The sequence below is a fragment of the Pieris brassicae genome, chromosome 7, assembly GCF_905147105.1.
Source record: "Pieris brassicae chromosome 7, ilPieBrab1.1, whole genome shotgun sequence".
Taxonomy (NCBI): domain Eukaryota; kingdom Metazoa; phylum Arthropoda; class Insecta; order Lepidoptera; family Pieridae; genus Pieris; species Pieris brassicae.
In genome coordinates, this window is record NC_059671.1 from 14,648,232 (window position 1) to 14,665,624 (window position 17,393).

Genomic DNA, 17,393 nt, shown 5'->3' on the forward strand with positions numbered 1-17,393 from the left:
TGTCTAAGGAAGATAGTGCCTTGCGAACAGCACGTTGCCGGAATGTGATTTCCGGCATTGAATAATCACACCGCGAAATCGTCGGTGGTGATCCCCCTCGGTCATCCAAAGTCGAATTGGACGCGAAGAGACAGCCCAAGAGGTCAGCCTTCTCCTTCGCAGCGTGGGCGAGCGATTCATCCTCCCTGTGCAGCGGTGGAATGGATGGCTGACAAAAATTCCCTTGTACAGCTTTGGCGAGAGACTCACCGCACGAAACGCGAGTACAATAAGATGAACCTATTGCATCACTTCACGCCGGTTTTCTGTGAGACAGTGGTACTGCCCCGGTCGTGCCTGCCCGTTTGTCTGAAGCCCGAAAGCAACAGCATGGCACTCCCACTAGGAAGGGGGGTTGACTGACTGCACTGGTGAAATAACCTCTGTCACAGGTTATTTCACCAGTGGGCGATGGGGTCGTCACGTCCCGACGCCAAAAAACGACGGAACGACGTTCCTCTTCTAGGGCGGACACCGGCCTTTACGGCTAGAGACCTCACTGGCGATCTGCGGCCTGCTGATGCGGGATGGCTCTGGGGCAGGCGTATAGCTGTATGTAGAGGTTTGGTGTGGTAGAGATGAGTAGCGTCGGGCTCGACTCGTCTCAATCGTTGTCTTGGTCCATCCGGCGTCGGGCAGATTCACGGCTCGCGGTCCAGTCTCGCTGACGGCGAGATGACCTGCGGATAAAGCTGCGTTATGCGTCTGGTTGTAGTACTCGCACGTAACAGTTCGTTCGGGTATATGTGGGTATGTTTATAGACCTAGTGCAGTGTCTGTGAGAGTAGCACAAATTTGGTTTAAGCGTTTTCAATCCGGAAATTTTGATGTCAAAGATGCACGTCGCTCTGGCCGCCCTCATTAATAAAATGGATGCCATTTTTGATAAAGTGGAGGAAGATCGGCATATCAGTAGTTACGACGTAGCTGAAGAACTGGGAATTGACCACAAAACAGTTTTGGCGCATTTGAAAAAACTGGGTACACAAAAAAGATCGATCTTTGGGTACCTCACGAGCTCCCTGAAAGAAACTTAATTAACCGTCTACTCATTTGTGATTCTTTATTACAACGTAATGAACCCGAACCATTTTTGAAGAAACTGCCGTGAAACAGAAACTTTCGTGCCAAAAAACGGCCACCGGTACAAAAATAGACCTAATGCCTTGGGGTACATAAGCTGGTCATTATTTGTTGATATTTTTAAATTCAAACAAAAACAATTATTTTATTTTATCGTCCATTTCAGCAACTAGATATCTATACGTTTATATTTAGCCACTGACTAACTAAATTCTTTTGTTTTTAATATGCAAGTGTAAATATTGTGCAATTTTTATTTATAGTCTGTTCTCAATAAAGCCTTTTACTTTAGAATCTAGAGTTCTATGCGTGAATTTTCTAAGGCCTAAGGATAGAATCGGTAATTCGACACGCTAGGGTGGGCACGGATCATACAATAACAACCCCTTTCGGATTTTCCTTATTTTTATGATTTAGAAATACATATTATTAACTAGCTGTTATGTTTAGGCAACCTTTGAATATATAAGTTGGTAGATAAGAATAAAGTATCGATTTATCCTTACTATTTTGTTGTAGACTCTCAGTGATTCATGTCTTATCAATAATTCGAGGCTCTATCAGTTGATATCAATCGTCACGATTGAATTATCAATTCTTGTTCTGTTATTTTATTTACAAACTAGCTGTGCAACAAACATACTGACAGTGTGATTTATAAAAAGATTTGGAAGAAACATTTCTCTAAGAAAAGTTACAATACATTCTACGAAAATTAAGATTACACTAGACTCTACGAACGTGAGGTCACACAGGAAACGCGGGAAAACACGTTAGTTTCAAGGGCGTAGCAGCCTCTGGTGAAGCGCAGATTCGACTTTGGCATCACTAAGCCACGGCAGGCTGCTCACAACGCACGGCCCACTCCCAACGTAAACAATGCATTCCACGCGGTCATTTCATATCTAATCCGGTGATTTTTAATTATAAAATGTTGCCTTTACTCTTGATGTGTTTATTTGTGAGTGAAATATCCGGAACTATAAACAATAGCGATATCGGTAGATACGATACTTTGACGCTCAGAAAATGCTGTGAAAAAAATGAAGTGCTGGTAAAAATTACAGAATATGATTTGTTCTTACTCGACCATTATAAGTGCATGGATAGTAATTACGTAATGAATCTGTATAACGTGTCTGCAATACCTCTTTTGATGAACGAAAGTATTCGAGTGCAATCTGGTTTACCACTTTTTTGTGATGACATACAAGTCAATCAAATAAACAGTGCTGAAACACAGCTTATGGTATCAGAAGATAAATGCTATGATAAACTCGAAGCCGAAGTTGTAAATGGTACTATAAAAGAAAACATTCCTCAAACTGTAGCTTTAACATGTAATATTACTGAAGAATCTACTAAGAATCTTCCGTCAGAGTTAAAAATTAATGAATTTAAAAAATGCTGTCCTGAAGGGCAAGCATACGACACAGAATACCATGTATGTAGAATAAGCAATTTGGTGAGTGATGATGAATGGTTTCTCAAAGCTTTAAATATTACTGGAAATTATATTTACGACGTTGGTATTGGAATGCATTGCAAATTTGACGAATACGCTGTGGAGCTCCCTGAAAGTTTATATTCTTTTTCCATTGATGGGAATAATTTGCAACTGAAAAATAAGGAAGGCGACCAAGAAAAAACGCTTTTTCAAGGGGAGTGGTGTATTGAACGCCAATATGCTGGCAAAGGATTATTAGTACGAACTTGCACACGAAATTGTTCGGGTTTTGAAGCTTACTGTGTCAGAAAATGTTGTCCTCAAGGAGAACATTTTAAAGTTCGTCGTTGTGGGAGTTATATTAGTGTCTGTGTCCCAGATGAAGATAACAGTACTTTATTTGATTTATCGACATATACGAATCCATTGCGAGAAGAGAACAAAGATTTGTTTGGTAAATATTTTTTGAATAGCGTGGTATTGTTCCTGTTTATTACACAATAAGATAGTTTTTTCTTGCTGCTAGCTGAAAAAAAATCTATATATAAGATTACTACATAATTATAGTGGACAAATATTTCGTTATTGAATTCACTGGAGTTATTGATTCAGTAACTTTTGTAATTAGAAAAAAGTATAAAATGCGATATGTTTTAATATAACTAATTAGCTAATATGTATATATACATAGATGTTGTATTAGTTAAAAGTAGCATTTTAATTTAATGACTGACGCTAATTAATTATTGAAAGAAGCAATGTTAAATATTGTTGTGTATTAATTTACATTCTTAAAAGTTTTTTTCCGATCAACAGGAGCATCTTAGATAACCAAATTATCTTATTATTATCTACATTCATACGTCATAGGGCTTATGGAAGTTAAAATCTATATTTATTAGCAATTACACTATAAAACAACTATATTTATGAACAACTAGTTCAGTTGATTAATTAATGAGCCTAGTGGGATATATGTAATTAAACACTATTTTTTTTAATTATGAGATCCTGGAAGTCATTTACTACATATTATTTTCCATTCCATTACTTTATTTATTTTTACAATTATCGAAACAGTGCAAATTTATTGAGATAAGCACCATTGTAATGAAATGTTAGGTTAAACTAAAATACTAAATCCCAATATTTATATTATAATATTTCTTTATGGCCATAGTGATATAAGAATCGATATCGTTCTTTATGTTATTAGTCTTAATAAAACAAAGTACCTACTTACAACAAAGAGCTTCAGAGATTTATCTATTACGGAAAATTTGAAATTTATTTGAAATAAAAATGGTATTTACTACAGGCTTCATCGCTATATGTATTTATTTAATTAGATCTAACCATCCTACATAACCACAATTAGACCAAAAAGAAGTGTACGATACAATTCTTTTCTTCGATTTAGATGTATGTTCTATTAGTATACTGAATATGACCTAATAAAATAATGGCATGTTTTTTGATCAGATATAATGGGAGTTCGCGTTGGTTTGCAATGCTCTGCTGGACGCTTCGCCCTGAACAAGTCTCTATTCCAAGACATTCATCACCTTACACCACAGGGGAATTTACAATCAGGCTGGACCCTAACTAATAACTACTGCTTGGAAATATTCGACAGCCGCCATTGTCCATCAGAGGAGATTACTATCAGTGGTGTGCTCTGCTTCCAACCCGCTCCAGAAAGTCAACAGGATAAAGACTTTCGCATTTCTTTTGTGGTAAGCTTAATAGGTACTATACTTATTAAAATATTTTAGGGCTATCGTTATTATGTGTACAATTATAGCAACACTTGGCTTATAATATCAAAATTTTGTGTGGTACTAGTGTAGGAATGTTTCGAACACAAGAATTGTTAAATGTGTAGAGAACTTAGACCAGCTTACGGAAGTAAACTGACTGACTGCGTATAAAGGGAGGTCCTTCTTCTATACATAGTAGATAGTGTAATAAGATTTTGTATTTAGTTTGCTCAAACGACATTGGTTTGATTCCATATAAATGTATTTTTTTTTGTAATCGCTTGATTCGAGAGGTGTGAGGGCGAACAGAATAACAAAGTGAACCACAGAATTCTTTTTTATCTTTATCCAATCAATCACTATATAGATCTTATCACTATATACATTTTTCTTAAAATGTGTACTTTCATAAATTACCCTTACAAAACTGTATTGAAAGACGTACATAGGTTCTGTTCTGATTTTAGTTTTCATTTGTTCGTTATTATGATTTTAGATCATCACAATATCAAGCGTATGTCTGGCATTAACATTAATTGTGTATTGCGCGCTACCCGAGCTGAGGAACCTTAATGGTCTTAATTTGATCTGCCACGTTACCATGATGCTCCTGGCATTTGCTTGTCTAGCCAGGGTCCAGTATAGCGCAGTTGACGACGTCCAAACTTGTACAATGCTCGGTAAGTGGAAATTATGAACGCAATAAAATAGTAAATGACTGAGAATTAACACGATTCGAAAATATGATCATTTATACATTGTGTGTATTATCATATTCATACGGTATTAGAATATAAATTTTCTGGGTTAAAAAAACGATTTCATTTTTTTTATAATTGTGTAATAATATGACTAATATATATATTTGTGTGTATACTAACATATAACTAACTCTGTTGTTTATGGTGTCTTTATAGCGATTTTGACAGTATACGTTTATTGTTTTAATTATTATTACTAAGCAATAGAAATGATAAATGTTCTATAAATATGAGATAATATATTATCTGCAGTATTATGCTAAAGTGTTGTCTTACCCTAAGATCTTCAGTCGAGGGCCTCTAATAGCTTTAACATCTCCGACGAATTTTTTTTAGTTGCAACTGTTTCACCCCCCCGTAGTGCTCGTTCCATACTTCCAACGTCTTTTGCCTTATCTGGCGTTCCATATTATATGCGTGGTGGAATGCGGCGTATTCAGGTTTTCTTTTTAGTTTTTCCGCCGCTTCTTTTTCAAACCCTATCTCGTTCTCCAGTGTGCTCCAACCGACGTGCGCCTTTACCCAGAAGAGGCTTATATGCGTTCCGGTTTTGAATTAGGCTCTGGCGGATCGAGGGATTTACCACTCACAATTTTGTTTTATTTTTGCGCTTAAACATCAAACATGTATGCATAATTCAGCGACTTCTTGAATATGGAGGTCTACAGGAAGTATCCTAGATACATGCTACGTTGTCGTTTTGGGATTTTTTGGGCAGTCTCTTCGAAGATGGTTAATTTTTTTGCATACATGGATTTTATTTGTGACGGGAGACCTCACTACGGCTTCGTACATTACGATTGGTAAGGTGTACATGGTCGCTATGAAATTTTGCCTCGCGTTCTGGTCGTCCATACTGGATTGTATGTAGCCAGGCGGTTCAATGAATATAGGTCATCGGCATATTCCAAATCTTTAAGATGTTGGTTTATCTCAGTTCTATGCCAGGGCGCTTGTTCTGGTATATGCGATGCATAGTCTCGAGTCGTCGATTAGTCGACAAAAGTAAGATAAATCTCCCTCTGCCATTCTGATGACTGTGGGAGAATAATATGAAGAGTGTTAATTTGGTCCGAGCGAATAGGGTAAAAGGCAGCTTATTCTATAAGACGCCTCCTGAAAACCTGTTTAAGATTCTTTTACAAAAAAACATTGGAAGGAACTGAGAACAAGGTGATATCTCTCCGATTGCTCTCTGTTCTACTCCTCTGGAAGCTAGTCATTGGTCTAGATTTTGGCAATCATAAGTCAGGATGGGAGCAAGGTCCGGTTTTTCACTTCCGCAGTTATAAGGTCAAGATGGTGCAATACCAGTCTTCTCTCGCTACTTCATCGCGTGTCATCAGGTGGTTTGACATTTAGGTTAAGTGGTGGATATAATTCTTGCTGAGCATCAGGCATGGACAATGTTGTGGGACAGAAGGTGCTCTCAAAGTGCACACGCCAATGTTGTCGAGCCTTTTGAAGGTACGATAAGCTGACCTTCGCTTATTTTTAGGAGCTTTTTATGCTGACTGCTCTTTCCTGCCAAGATTTTAGTCGCTTTATATAGCTTTCTCATGTTGCTGGAAAGGTCAGCAATACCGACAGCCCATAACGAATCTTCTTATACTGCTGCTTGAGATCGGCTTGTAGTGGCTCGTCGTTGGTTCTAGCAGTGTCGCATCGAGATCAGCTGCCAAGTGTATTGTGACATCTAGTCGTGGCGCGAGAGTTTAGTGTGCTCTCAGACAAAAGAACTGTGTGTGTATGCTACTTTGATGTATTTCTACTCTTCGTCTATTCACTCATCGTCATCGTAAAGTCCGGTGAAATGATTACAAAGCTCAAGCCTGAACTTGTTCATAGTTTCAGGAGCCCGCAGTTTAGTGACGTGAAACTTTTTCCAGACCTACCAGGTCCATCGGCTAGTAACAACCGCAACCATAAGGCGTATTTCGGCAACAACCAGATAATATGATATAAGTAATAAGTATAATACTTCACGAATAACGAATAATATTTATTCATAACGGTAATACTTAACCGTAAACGGTCCTCTATAAATGTTACTATTGGCTGTAATTCCGCTCATTGGGAGGTAACAACAAATGGACCATTACTTTATCATAAAATCTGGGCGCTGTCTAAATACATAAACCTATTATAAAATGAATCTAATGCAAGCAACTTTTAGTGCAAACATAGGCCAATTATAGAAGTGGAACTGTGGTTGGTTTTTACGATTTATATTCAAAAATTAAACGTGAATATCGGCCTCGACCAAAAGAACACAGCATTATACACAAAAGTGCAAATCATCTATTAACAATCTGTTCAAATTACATTTTAGCAATGGGTCAAATATTGTACGCATTTAATTTAATGTTGAGATTTTAGCTTTTTCAATAAGCTGTACCCTAACATTCGTATTTATAAGATTTTACTAATTATTATAGCTACTTATAAAACACCATATGGATAATGCCATATTGCACAAACGTTTAAATTATATCTAAATATAACGACTGTATGAAGCAAGTGTGAAAAGATTACAATGTGGATTTTGTTCAAAGATTCCACATTTGTTTGTATGACTGTCGATCATAAGATGTAGTATATTTTTTGTTTGTTCAGGGTACGGCATATACTTTGGCTTCGTGGCAGCGTTCGCCTGGTTGAACGTCATGTGCTTCGACATATGGTGGACATTTGGGTATGAGTAATATTTGCTTTTAATAAAACAGTAGTGCTTCCTACCTCTGACCCTAACATAGGCCAAATCGTCGCAAAATTTGCAAGAGCAAGACTTTCAAAACGGCTTCCAAATAAAAGGAATATTTCATTTTAATTATTCTACTAAAGATAATAACGATTAAGTAATAATAACACTAACGCTAGTTTGATTTATGTTAATTCGGAACTTTGGAAATTTATAAGCGACGAGTGTGAAAACGCTATAACTAAACAGTCTCATTAAAAAATCGAACATTCACGCTTATATTGAACTCTGGAAATTCCGAATAACCGTTTCGCTCAAAGCGGATGCCGGCAACTTCCACGCCATTGTTGAGATATTAGCCTAACATTTTGAGTCACAATCAAATATTAGATTTTTAGTGTATCAGTAATTATAGTGTATATATATCATATATAGATAGCATAGACGTGTAAATTGTATGACGACTGCGTGTTATTCATGTTCGTTAACATTCTGCTGATGTGCTTTAGACGAGTGGAAACCTATTTTATATTATTCCTTAAAAAAGTTAAGGAATGGTATAATGCCATAAATCATTATGACCGATAAATGAAATCGAAATGTCTGTTCATATGCCGTAATATCCATTCTTCCATTAAAGTTATTGGCAATAAAAATATATTCGATTAGGTAGTAGACATTACGCATGTACGAAGTAAGGATGTGTGTTGCGGAGTTTGAATTATCTGGGATAGACGTTTATATTCTTACTTATAAATGTGGATTTTGTAAACCTGATATATGTATCCCTAATCTTTTTAAGTAACCTAACCCATAGTTATGTTCAAAATGCATTTTATGAGACATCTTATCGTATTTTTATAACAATTTAATGTTTTACGAAGAAAATAATAATGTTATGATTTTAAATATGAATGGATAAATTTTGAATAAGTGATAGGTAGAAAAAAGTATTTAAGTAGAAGTAAGTAAGTAAGTAGTAAATAGTAGCGATAATGAAATCATTGACCATGGAAGTGGAATGACATGGAATAATATTATCGGAAATCAAATACGACTCTTATAAATGGCCGTTGTACTTACGACTTAGGGCGTGGACGCTAATAACTCCCCTCTTTGATTGTCAATGTTTACTGACCTTATTAGGTCACATACGTTAATAAGGTTTGATAGGTTTCTTTCGGCTTACACCTATTATATGAATTTCTATTAAATAATTGGAACTTATTGACATCGATCGCTAATTTTTTTATTCGGAATGCAAATGGAATATATACAGTTTTTAGATTTTATTAGTTATTAAAGTTTAATTTAAATATGTTTTTTAGCTGTACTATATTATATAATATTTCATTTGGTGAGATTTAGCATAATGTTTTTGTTCTTAGGCGTCAATAACATAGTCTAACAATCTTAATCAATTCAATTGCAAGTGTTATTTTATAAGATTAGTTAAGATATTTTTTGAAAGAACATGGTTATACAATATGTACTATATGTGGCCTAGACAAGGTAAATGTAACGTGGCGAATGTAATATAATTAATAAAATATCGAAGTTAATATTTTGTATACATGTATAAATCATAAATCCAATAGCCTATTGTATAGGTTTAGACGTTGCATGTTGATGCATTTGTTTAATTTTATTTGTAAATCTGTAAACTTTTATAACATACGTCGATTTTTGTGTCAAACACATCACGACTTTCTCACTATGTCTATCTACACCGTAATGCGTAAATAGAAATGAAAAATCTATCAGCATTCGGGTTTCGAACCCGTGACCACAGGCTTCAAAACTGTTAGTTGTATTTATACTACATTGACTATCCATAATGATTATGTCAAAATTATTTATCCTATTTATGTCTACGAGTTATTACTAAGTTGTTTAGTTCGCGTTGCATTTGGCATTTACATCAGATAAATGACTAAATTAATTTGTTTTCATTAGTCAAATGATTGATGTTAATAAACATGAGAATATAATAGCATACAGGGCGAGGCAGTAATTAACAAGCTTCATTATCCGCAGGGAATTTCAGGGTTTGTGTCGGACGTAATTGTCAGTCCTAAAATAAATCGATTATCGCAATCATTGTGCAAATATGTTCTGTAAAATTTGTATAGACAACGTTTGGCTATGGTTTGTTTATATTATGCCATAAGTATGAATAATGTGGTATAAGAAGAAATTGTTATTCACGTGTTTAACATTAGACCAATACTGTGATCAGTAAATCATCTTTATTTGGGGCTGCAAAACTTCAATAATCGTCTATAAGAAATATATTTTACATAAAGTTAAAAATATAAAAGATAACTTTGGAGAATAATTATTTTTTTGTGTATGTTATAACAACGTAATGTGTTTTAGAAAATTGAGAAGTTATTGATAGAACGAGTGTGTTAAGCGTCATAGGGTGCTGATAATTGATGATTTGTATATGAAGATAGTGACAATTATTGAAAGATGCTTTTATTTTTCTACACTGTGTCGTAAACAAAATTAATATATACATATTTCCTTTTACTTCTGGTTCTATGGTCGTTCTGAGTCTATAATTTTTATGGTAGCTTTATACTATTTTTATATCAATATATAATGATAAAATGTTTTCCATTACGAGGTATTGATCGGCGTAACTGAGCTATGTAAAGTTAGTTGGAGTGTTAATTACTAACTATGCGACTCTAATGAGAAATTGCACGCACGCATTAGTCTAGAAGCATATTATCTTTTTATTGAATTATCTATATTTATACATAGGACACATATACATTACATGAAAAAGAACATTTGTTCGCTCCAAAACATATGTTACAGGAAAAGTCTTTGTTTTAGGAGCGTCAGGACAGTCAAGTTGCTTCGAAAATCCGCGTCTGAAAGGCGCCGGTTCATTTTGTATTCCGTGTATGCCTGGAGCACAACAATTGTCCTCACACTCACCATGTTTCTACTTGACCATTATCCTATTTCTCTTTATCTAGACGCCAATATTGGGACAGGTTCCTGCTGGTTTAGCGCTGGTAAGAGGATCACTATATATTTAATATCTATTTCAGGTCTTCGCAATATTTTTAAAAAATCATTGTAAAGTATTCGTTCGTAATTATAAATAACGTGGGAACAACTATTTTTAGTAATGGAATATTTATCTAGAACAGCGTTTTCAGGGGCTGTGATTAGTTCTTATTGTTTTGTTTAATTTACCGCCTCAAAAAATGCAGCTTTATAGAATTATTTGGTAATTTTGGTTATGAAGAAAATCAATTAAAATAATATATAAATTTTTCCAATGATATTTCATTTTTGTTATTTGTATTTGTTATTCGCAAATATCCAACTAGTAAAGAATTACAAACTATGTATTAAATAAATAAAAAATGTACAGGAGTACAGTAACTGACGCATTAAACCTCTAACTTTTCCACGAATTTGAGATTGTGTTTCTGTATAATAACATGATATAATTTGTTTCAGTTCAAAACACAATAACGGACTGGCCTCATTACATTTTCTTCGTAATCCCAATGGGCCTTGTGACTTGTACAAATTTTATACTCTGGCTGCTCACAGCTCGATATTGTGCTAAAGTCAAATCCGAGGTCCATCGTTTGCAAGCAGGATCCGTTGGTGATAGAGCTAAGAAAAGATTCAGAATAGATAGAACCAAGTATGTATTTTGCCATTCGCCCGTGTTTAGAAATCATATTTTTTTTTTATAGAGAATCCACAATAGTGCAATTTTGTATCACGTACAGTAAAATTTGATAAAAGCAAATATTTATATTGTAATGTCATAAAATTATTACATTGTTCGAGAACAAAATACAGAATTGATTTCATATTATTATTTATTATATTATTATTGAAGCTTTATTAATTAATCCGTATAATAAGTGGTTAGTTTACATTCCTTAATATTAGTATTAGTTGTGTTAGTATAAGTTTTAAACATTTTAAGTTAGACTTATTTTTTTCTTTTTTAGTGGTCTAGTTTTTGTATGGCCCCTTTTGGGGTAAAAGTCCATATTTATCCATTTCTCTTTGTCTTGAGCAACATTCATCCAGTTTTGCCTCGCTAGTTCTATAACGTTATCTGTTTTTGTTTTCTTTTGTCATCCTATACACCTCTTTCCAGTAGGTCCAAAATATTAATTAGTGAATAAAAAAATTACATACATTTGCAGATAACTTTTTATGTATTTTTATTTATTTTATTTCTCGTCAGATATAAATAATTCAATTGTTATATAAATTACTATTTTTAAAGAAAACACTTATGTAAAATAATTATAAGTTTATACATAGCTTCAATCAGTTAAAAAAGTGTTTTCTTTAAATGTGTAAAAGTTATGTTAATAAAAGACAATACTAAATTACTATTTATTATTCAAAATTTATCCAGGTATATCCTGACTGGTAAGCTCTGGGTGGTGATGGGAGCTGGTTGGATATCCGAGCTGCTGTCCACAATCGTAGTCAGTCCATCGTGGCTTTGGGACATTGTTGATCTCATAAATGGCCTGCAGGGAGTCTTAATATTTCTCATATTGGTGGTTAAACCAAAACTGTACCACATTATTAGAAGGCGACTAGGTAAGGTTCTATTTTATACATGTTCTGCTGGCAAAGCTTGTTTCATTAATATGATAAATTTAATATATGCTTTCAAATTCATCTTCCAATGAACAAAACAATTTGCTTGGAGGGGGGTGTTTTACATAATCGTCCGTTTTTACAACCTTGAGACGTTTATATATTTTAAACAAGGCAAAATACTACATTTTGCAATTCTTGTTAAATAAACATAACAAGTGGAATCATCGTTGCCTTATATATACTAATATCCTAATGTTAAACTTCTCCAGGTTTAACCTAAAAATGAGTATTAAGTTACATTTATTACGAATAAAATTTTAACCCATATATCAACGCAGCCTCCAGCGGTACAGGTTACATGAATATTTTTCAGGTTCGTCAAAAAGACCGGGTCAGAAAGATACAAGTACATAATTTATATACTTTTAGATGTCGCAATAACAGTGCACTTGCCATTTAACTTAACACTACATTTGACGTAGTTATTTTTTTGTTTTCCTCGGGATACTCTTCACAATTTTACGCTTAGCTTGTCAGCACTTAAAGCACTCTAGATAATTGCAATTCAGATTTATTCATAACTACTGGCTTATCTAAATGCTAACACGTAATCAGTGGTTAGTGGTTACGCAGACTAATCACGCTATCTTTTAGGTCTACGAATGTTTACCTTTAATTTGCTAATGTGGAAGGTACTTTAATTAACAAACGTTATGAATAATAAATTATAACATAATGATAGCCATTAAACACTGTATCACTGTGACTCTTTGGAGTGAAAGTGTTTGTATGCCCCGAAGGCGTTGATTATTTTTGACTCTGCCTGCACTTTGCCTTTGTCCTCGCGACCATTATTTTAATCTCAGATTAACAATATTAAACCTATTAGGTTTTAGTTTTAAGAGCGATAAATATTTAGTTTGAAATGTAAATATTATTAATTCTACATTGGCAGATTTTATGACATCATTATTTGAACTCAAATAAGTCCGCGGATGTCGTAATCCGACACGAAAATGGCTATCACTACTAATTCATTGTCTCATATGTTTTCCTTAGTTGACTAACTTTGACTAATATACACAGGGTTAGATAAGGGTGATGCACAGAACGCCACAGCATCAGGTCGCACATCATCCACTTTCCTGTCGAGAACCATAAGTTCTGATGAACGGACTAATCTCAGGATATCTGGTCTTCAGGCAGCGAAGCAAGCGTAAATGGTTTAATAAGCAAACCTGCATTTATATTTTATGTAAACTAAAGAAACGTGGCCCGACTTTTGATTTGTTGAATATTAGTTCTGGTTGAACTCAATTATAGAGTTCAAAATAATATCTTATGAATTTATTCCTATTTAATCTTTCTTAGAGTTCAGTTAAATTAAAAGTTGTCTTTTCACTCATGTAACAGTCAGTACATGAAAACAAATCAGATCTATGGGTAATGGTATTACTTATTACACTAAGACTTTTAAATAATTAAAAGGTCATATTATCTTTTTTGAGTGAGAACACCCAAGGCTCTTCAAATATCTGGTACCAGCACACCGATTTACGAACATTATAGATAAAATATAGCTTTTGTAGTTTTGAGCCAAGTTTTAGTATATTTACTAAATATTTATAAGTAAGTTTTAGTATATTTACATAGTCGGGCCCAATTGTATGGGAGAATTGTACCGCCTTTACTTTGATGTATAACTAACTGTATTACTAAGTTTAAAGGATTTCCTTTTACTAATGTTCAAAATATTTTATCCAAAGACAGTTTTGCACTTAATACCTAATACCTTTTAAGCAAAGCTTATAATCTAGTCAAGTATTAGGGTTAAAGATACGCTTTTTTGTCACAATTTTATTTGTTAGAAGCGGATTGTGATCCAAGTTTACAACTGTAAATTGCTTTAATTTCATGATTATTGATTTAGATGTTTTTATCAAGCGACCTCAGCCTCGAGGTCGTCCCTTAAGACCTCGCTTTGCACCAATTGCACTTTCAATGGCAGGGGAAACGTTAACATTGTTAAGCAGCTCGTATTAGACGTTAAAATTAGTCCCAACGGGGTTAGTCATAATTCTCAATTAGTATGCGAAATGTGAAATATATGAATATAAAATTACTTTATAAATGAATTTGGTTCGACAAAAGTTACTTGTTAATCTGATCCCTGGTGACTCTAGTCCAAATAAATGTAAGAACCTATACAAAACGGACGACTATGCTATAAAATATCTGATCCCATGGGACGTAATCTATTTTCTAGTAGTGATAATATTTTTCTTTACAAAGAACTAAATGTTTCCCCTTGCATATTATGTTTTGCTTTTGTGTAATGCTTATACTAAAGTCTTGTCAAATATATTAAGTCTACTTAATAATCATGAAATGACGATTTTAGCATTAGTATTTTTTAAACATAATTTCATAATCCATCATAAATAATATTTTACATGTAGGAGGGATGTCATATTGTTTGGTTGCGGTGTGCGGTTGACCAAGGATTATTGTTATTTTATATAATAAAGGATAACACATTAAAAGATACATAAGGTTACTTATTAACCATTGTCACTTATGTTAAGATCTATTCCATATTATAGTCATCCCGGTGTAGATTTATTATACCGAGTTCTAAGACTAATTTTCTGTTGTCATGCGATGCGCAAGCGCCAAGAGAGAATGTCATATTGATACGTTACTTAGGTTAATATGAATGTCAAAACATGATTTTGTTGCAAATCCATTATAATTATTAATGTTTACAAAAATAAATTACTTATTTTACTTACCTACGATTTTATTACCAATGTATAAAAATAAATTGCCTAAATAAAACTATAACTTTTTCGAGAACAATTTTAGTAATTTAGATATTGAAGTTATAATATGTATAATTTTAGCTTAGCAGTCCGATAGAACGATTGTTCCGCTGGGAATGAAACCCCGAAAATTGTAATTATAACATAATTACTCAGAAATACGGAAATATATTATTATATATAAATTGTATATTCTCAGACACAAAGCCATTTTTATTAAAATCTACTAGATAAAGGAAATATTACTATCCATTGTATTCTTGGTTTACGCGTATGAATGGCTTGAAATAGCGATAGTGGCACGAAATGAAGATCGTCAAAGACTTTTACTGATACAGCTGTACTACAATATTTATATAGACGTACGTTGCTACTACTAAAGACTGTAACCAATTATGTAATTTACAATATATTTTGCACAATAAATATATTTGGTTTTACTAAAGAATGAGAATGTCACCTGCAGACTTTGAGGTGAAGATAGAGGAGTTCTCAAAAATGAGATACTAGATAAATTGATATATGATTCCTTTAATCATAAATTTTACCTCCAAATCTATAAAGCTTATTTTTTTGTTAAATCGAACAATCGCTTCTATCTGTGGGGTGATTTCGCAAGTAAAGTATAATAAGTAAAGAGTTCAGATTTATTAGTAAACATACAGTACCCGGAGCGCTCTTCTATGTGAACTCTGAAAGAACTCAACTGAATGTAAAGTGAACACTCTTCACACACGTTTCAATTGCTTGAAATCGATCGCTGATCAGGGTTGAAAGTGACAATCAAAATTATCTAGTTTACTACCGTAAATTGTCTATAGATGTCGACTAATCATAAGGCGACACGATCTGTCGTCTTGTTCCTTCAAAATAAATGTTGAGTTGCCATAGTTATCTTTTTATATATTAATTATTAATAATTATTTCATATTTACATGTTTTATTAGTGCGTAATAGCGTCCTTTACTGTAAAGAATGTCGAAAATATGTTAATACATCTGAGAAAACATTCAATGAACTGTTTTATTTATAACTAGTTATTAATTGGCGATGGTAGTTTCTAGGATATAACAGTTTTGAACATAAGAGCACTCACATTTACGTGTACGCTAGGCATCAGTTTGTCGTGAATTAATTTCCGAGAAGTTATAATATTATTTATATTTGTTTGATCTTTGAGTATTTCTATCTGTTTAATTTTCTATTTTAATGTTCGATAAAACTTCTTTCTGATCAAAAACGATCGTACAAAAGCTCGTAATCTATAAAATATTCATTATTTTAAATTTTGTTACAATCCACAATTCCGGAATGTTTATATTGCACATGTTTATAATGTGATGAGTGCGCCGTCTGCTACAAGTAGGATACGTAAACATTAGCACCGAAAAATAATATATGTATTATAAATTATGGAATTGAGAACTTATATAGACAAGACTCATACTATGAAGCTCCGAAACCCCTCAACGGGTCAGACGAATTTCTGTGTCTTTTTTCTTTATAGGTTTTATGACACTTAATTTTAGGATCTAATTTGTGTCAGTTTTTCATTATTTGTTTATATTATATGAGCATGTGTTAAATGGGCACAAAAAACATTGGTTTGATAATTGAACGCTTAACTAGGCTTACACTGCTCTGAACATTTTCATGTTTTTAGCTGTTGTTGTTTAAACTTTAAAAGACAGACACATGATGATGAATCACCTTTCTACAAATGTTTTTCGTTTGACGTAATAGAATTTTAAACGTAGTTCTATTAGTTGTGAGCATTACCCTGAATACTCTATACTATTATTATAGAGATTTGTTTTCGAACGAATTGGATTAATAAATGGTTTATTATTGTCTAACTGTATTAATTTTACATAGTAAGCAAAATGTTTATTTATATACAACAAAAGTCAAACAATGGCCAATTTATTACATTTAAATTGCGTCATTATCGCTTTCACATTTGGAATAAACTTAACAGAAAATAGACAGAAATTTTTGAATATTATACGCAATGTTTTGATGTGTATAAAAATAAAACCACCGAAGTTATTTCAAAATGATTAATTTATTTTGACATTTTCAACAAAGAATAAAATTATTTACAATGTTTATTGGAGGCACATACGCTTACATCTAATATCATAATTTACAATTACCAAGGTACTGATCTAA

At 33.4% G+C, this 17,393-nt stretch overlaps 1 protein-coding gene across 2 annotated transcripts; it reads left to right on the plus strand.

Annotated features, from left to right (window-relative positions):
* Positions 1 to 1,762: 1,762 nt before the first annotated feature.
* On the plus strand, positions 1,763 to 16,041 carry LOC123712100 (G-protein coupled receptor Mth2). Of its 2 annotated transcripts, XM_045665053.1 has the most exons (9): positions 1,763 to 3,023; positions 4,052 to 4,305; positions 4,826 to 5,009; positions 7,707 to 7,785; positions 10,639 to 10,823; positions 11,278 to 11,470; positions 12,206 to 12,396; positions 12,773 to 12,805; positions 13,486 to 16,041. In XM_045665053.1, exons 1-9 carry the CDS (start codon positions 2,054 to 2,056, stop codon positions 13,617 to 13,619), a joined length of 2,223 nt encoding a protein of 740 aa, XP_045521009.1. In that variant the 5' UTR covers positions 1,763 to 2,053; the 3' UTR covers positions 13,620 to 16,041. The 2 variants fall into 2 exon arrangements, with proteins under 2 accessions (XP_045521009.1, XP_045521010.1); XM_045665054.1 differs by lacking the exon at positions 12,773 to 12,805.
* The last annotated feature ends 1,352 nt before the right edge of the window (positions 16,042 to 17,393 follow it).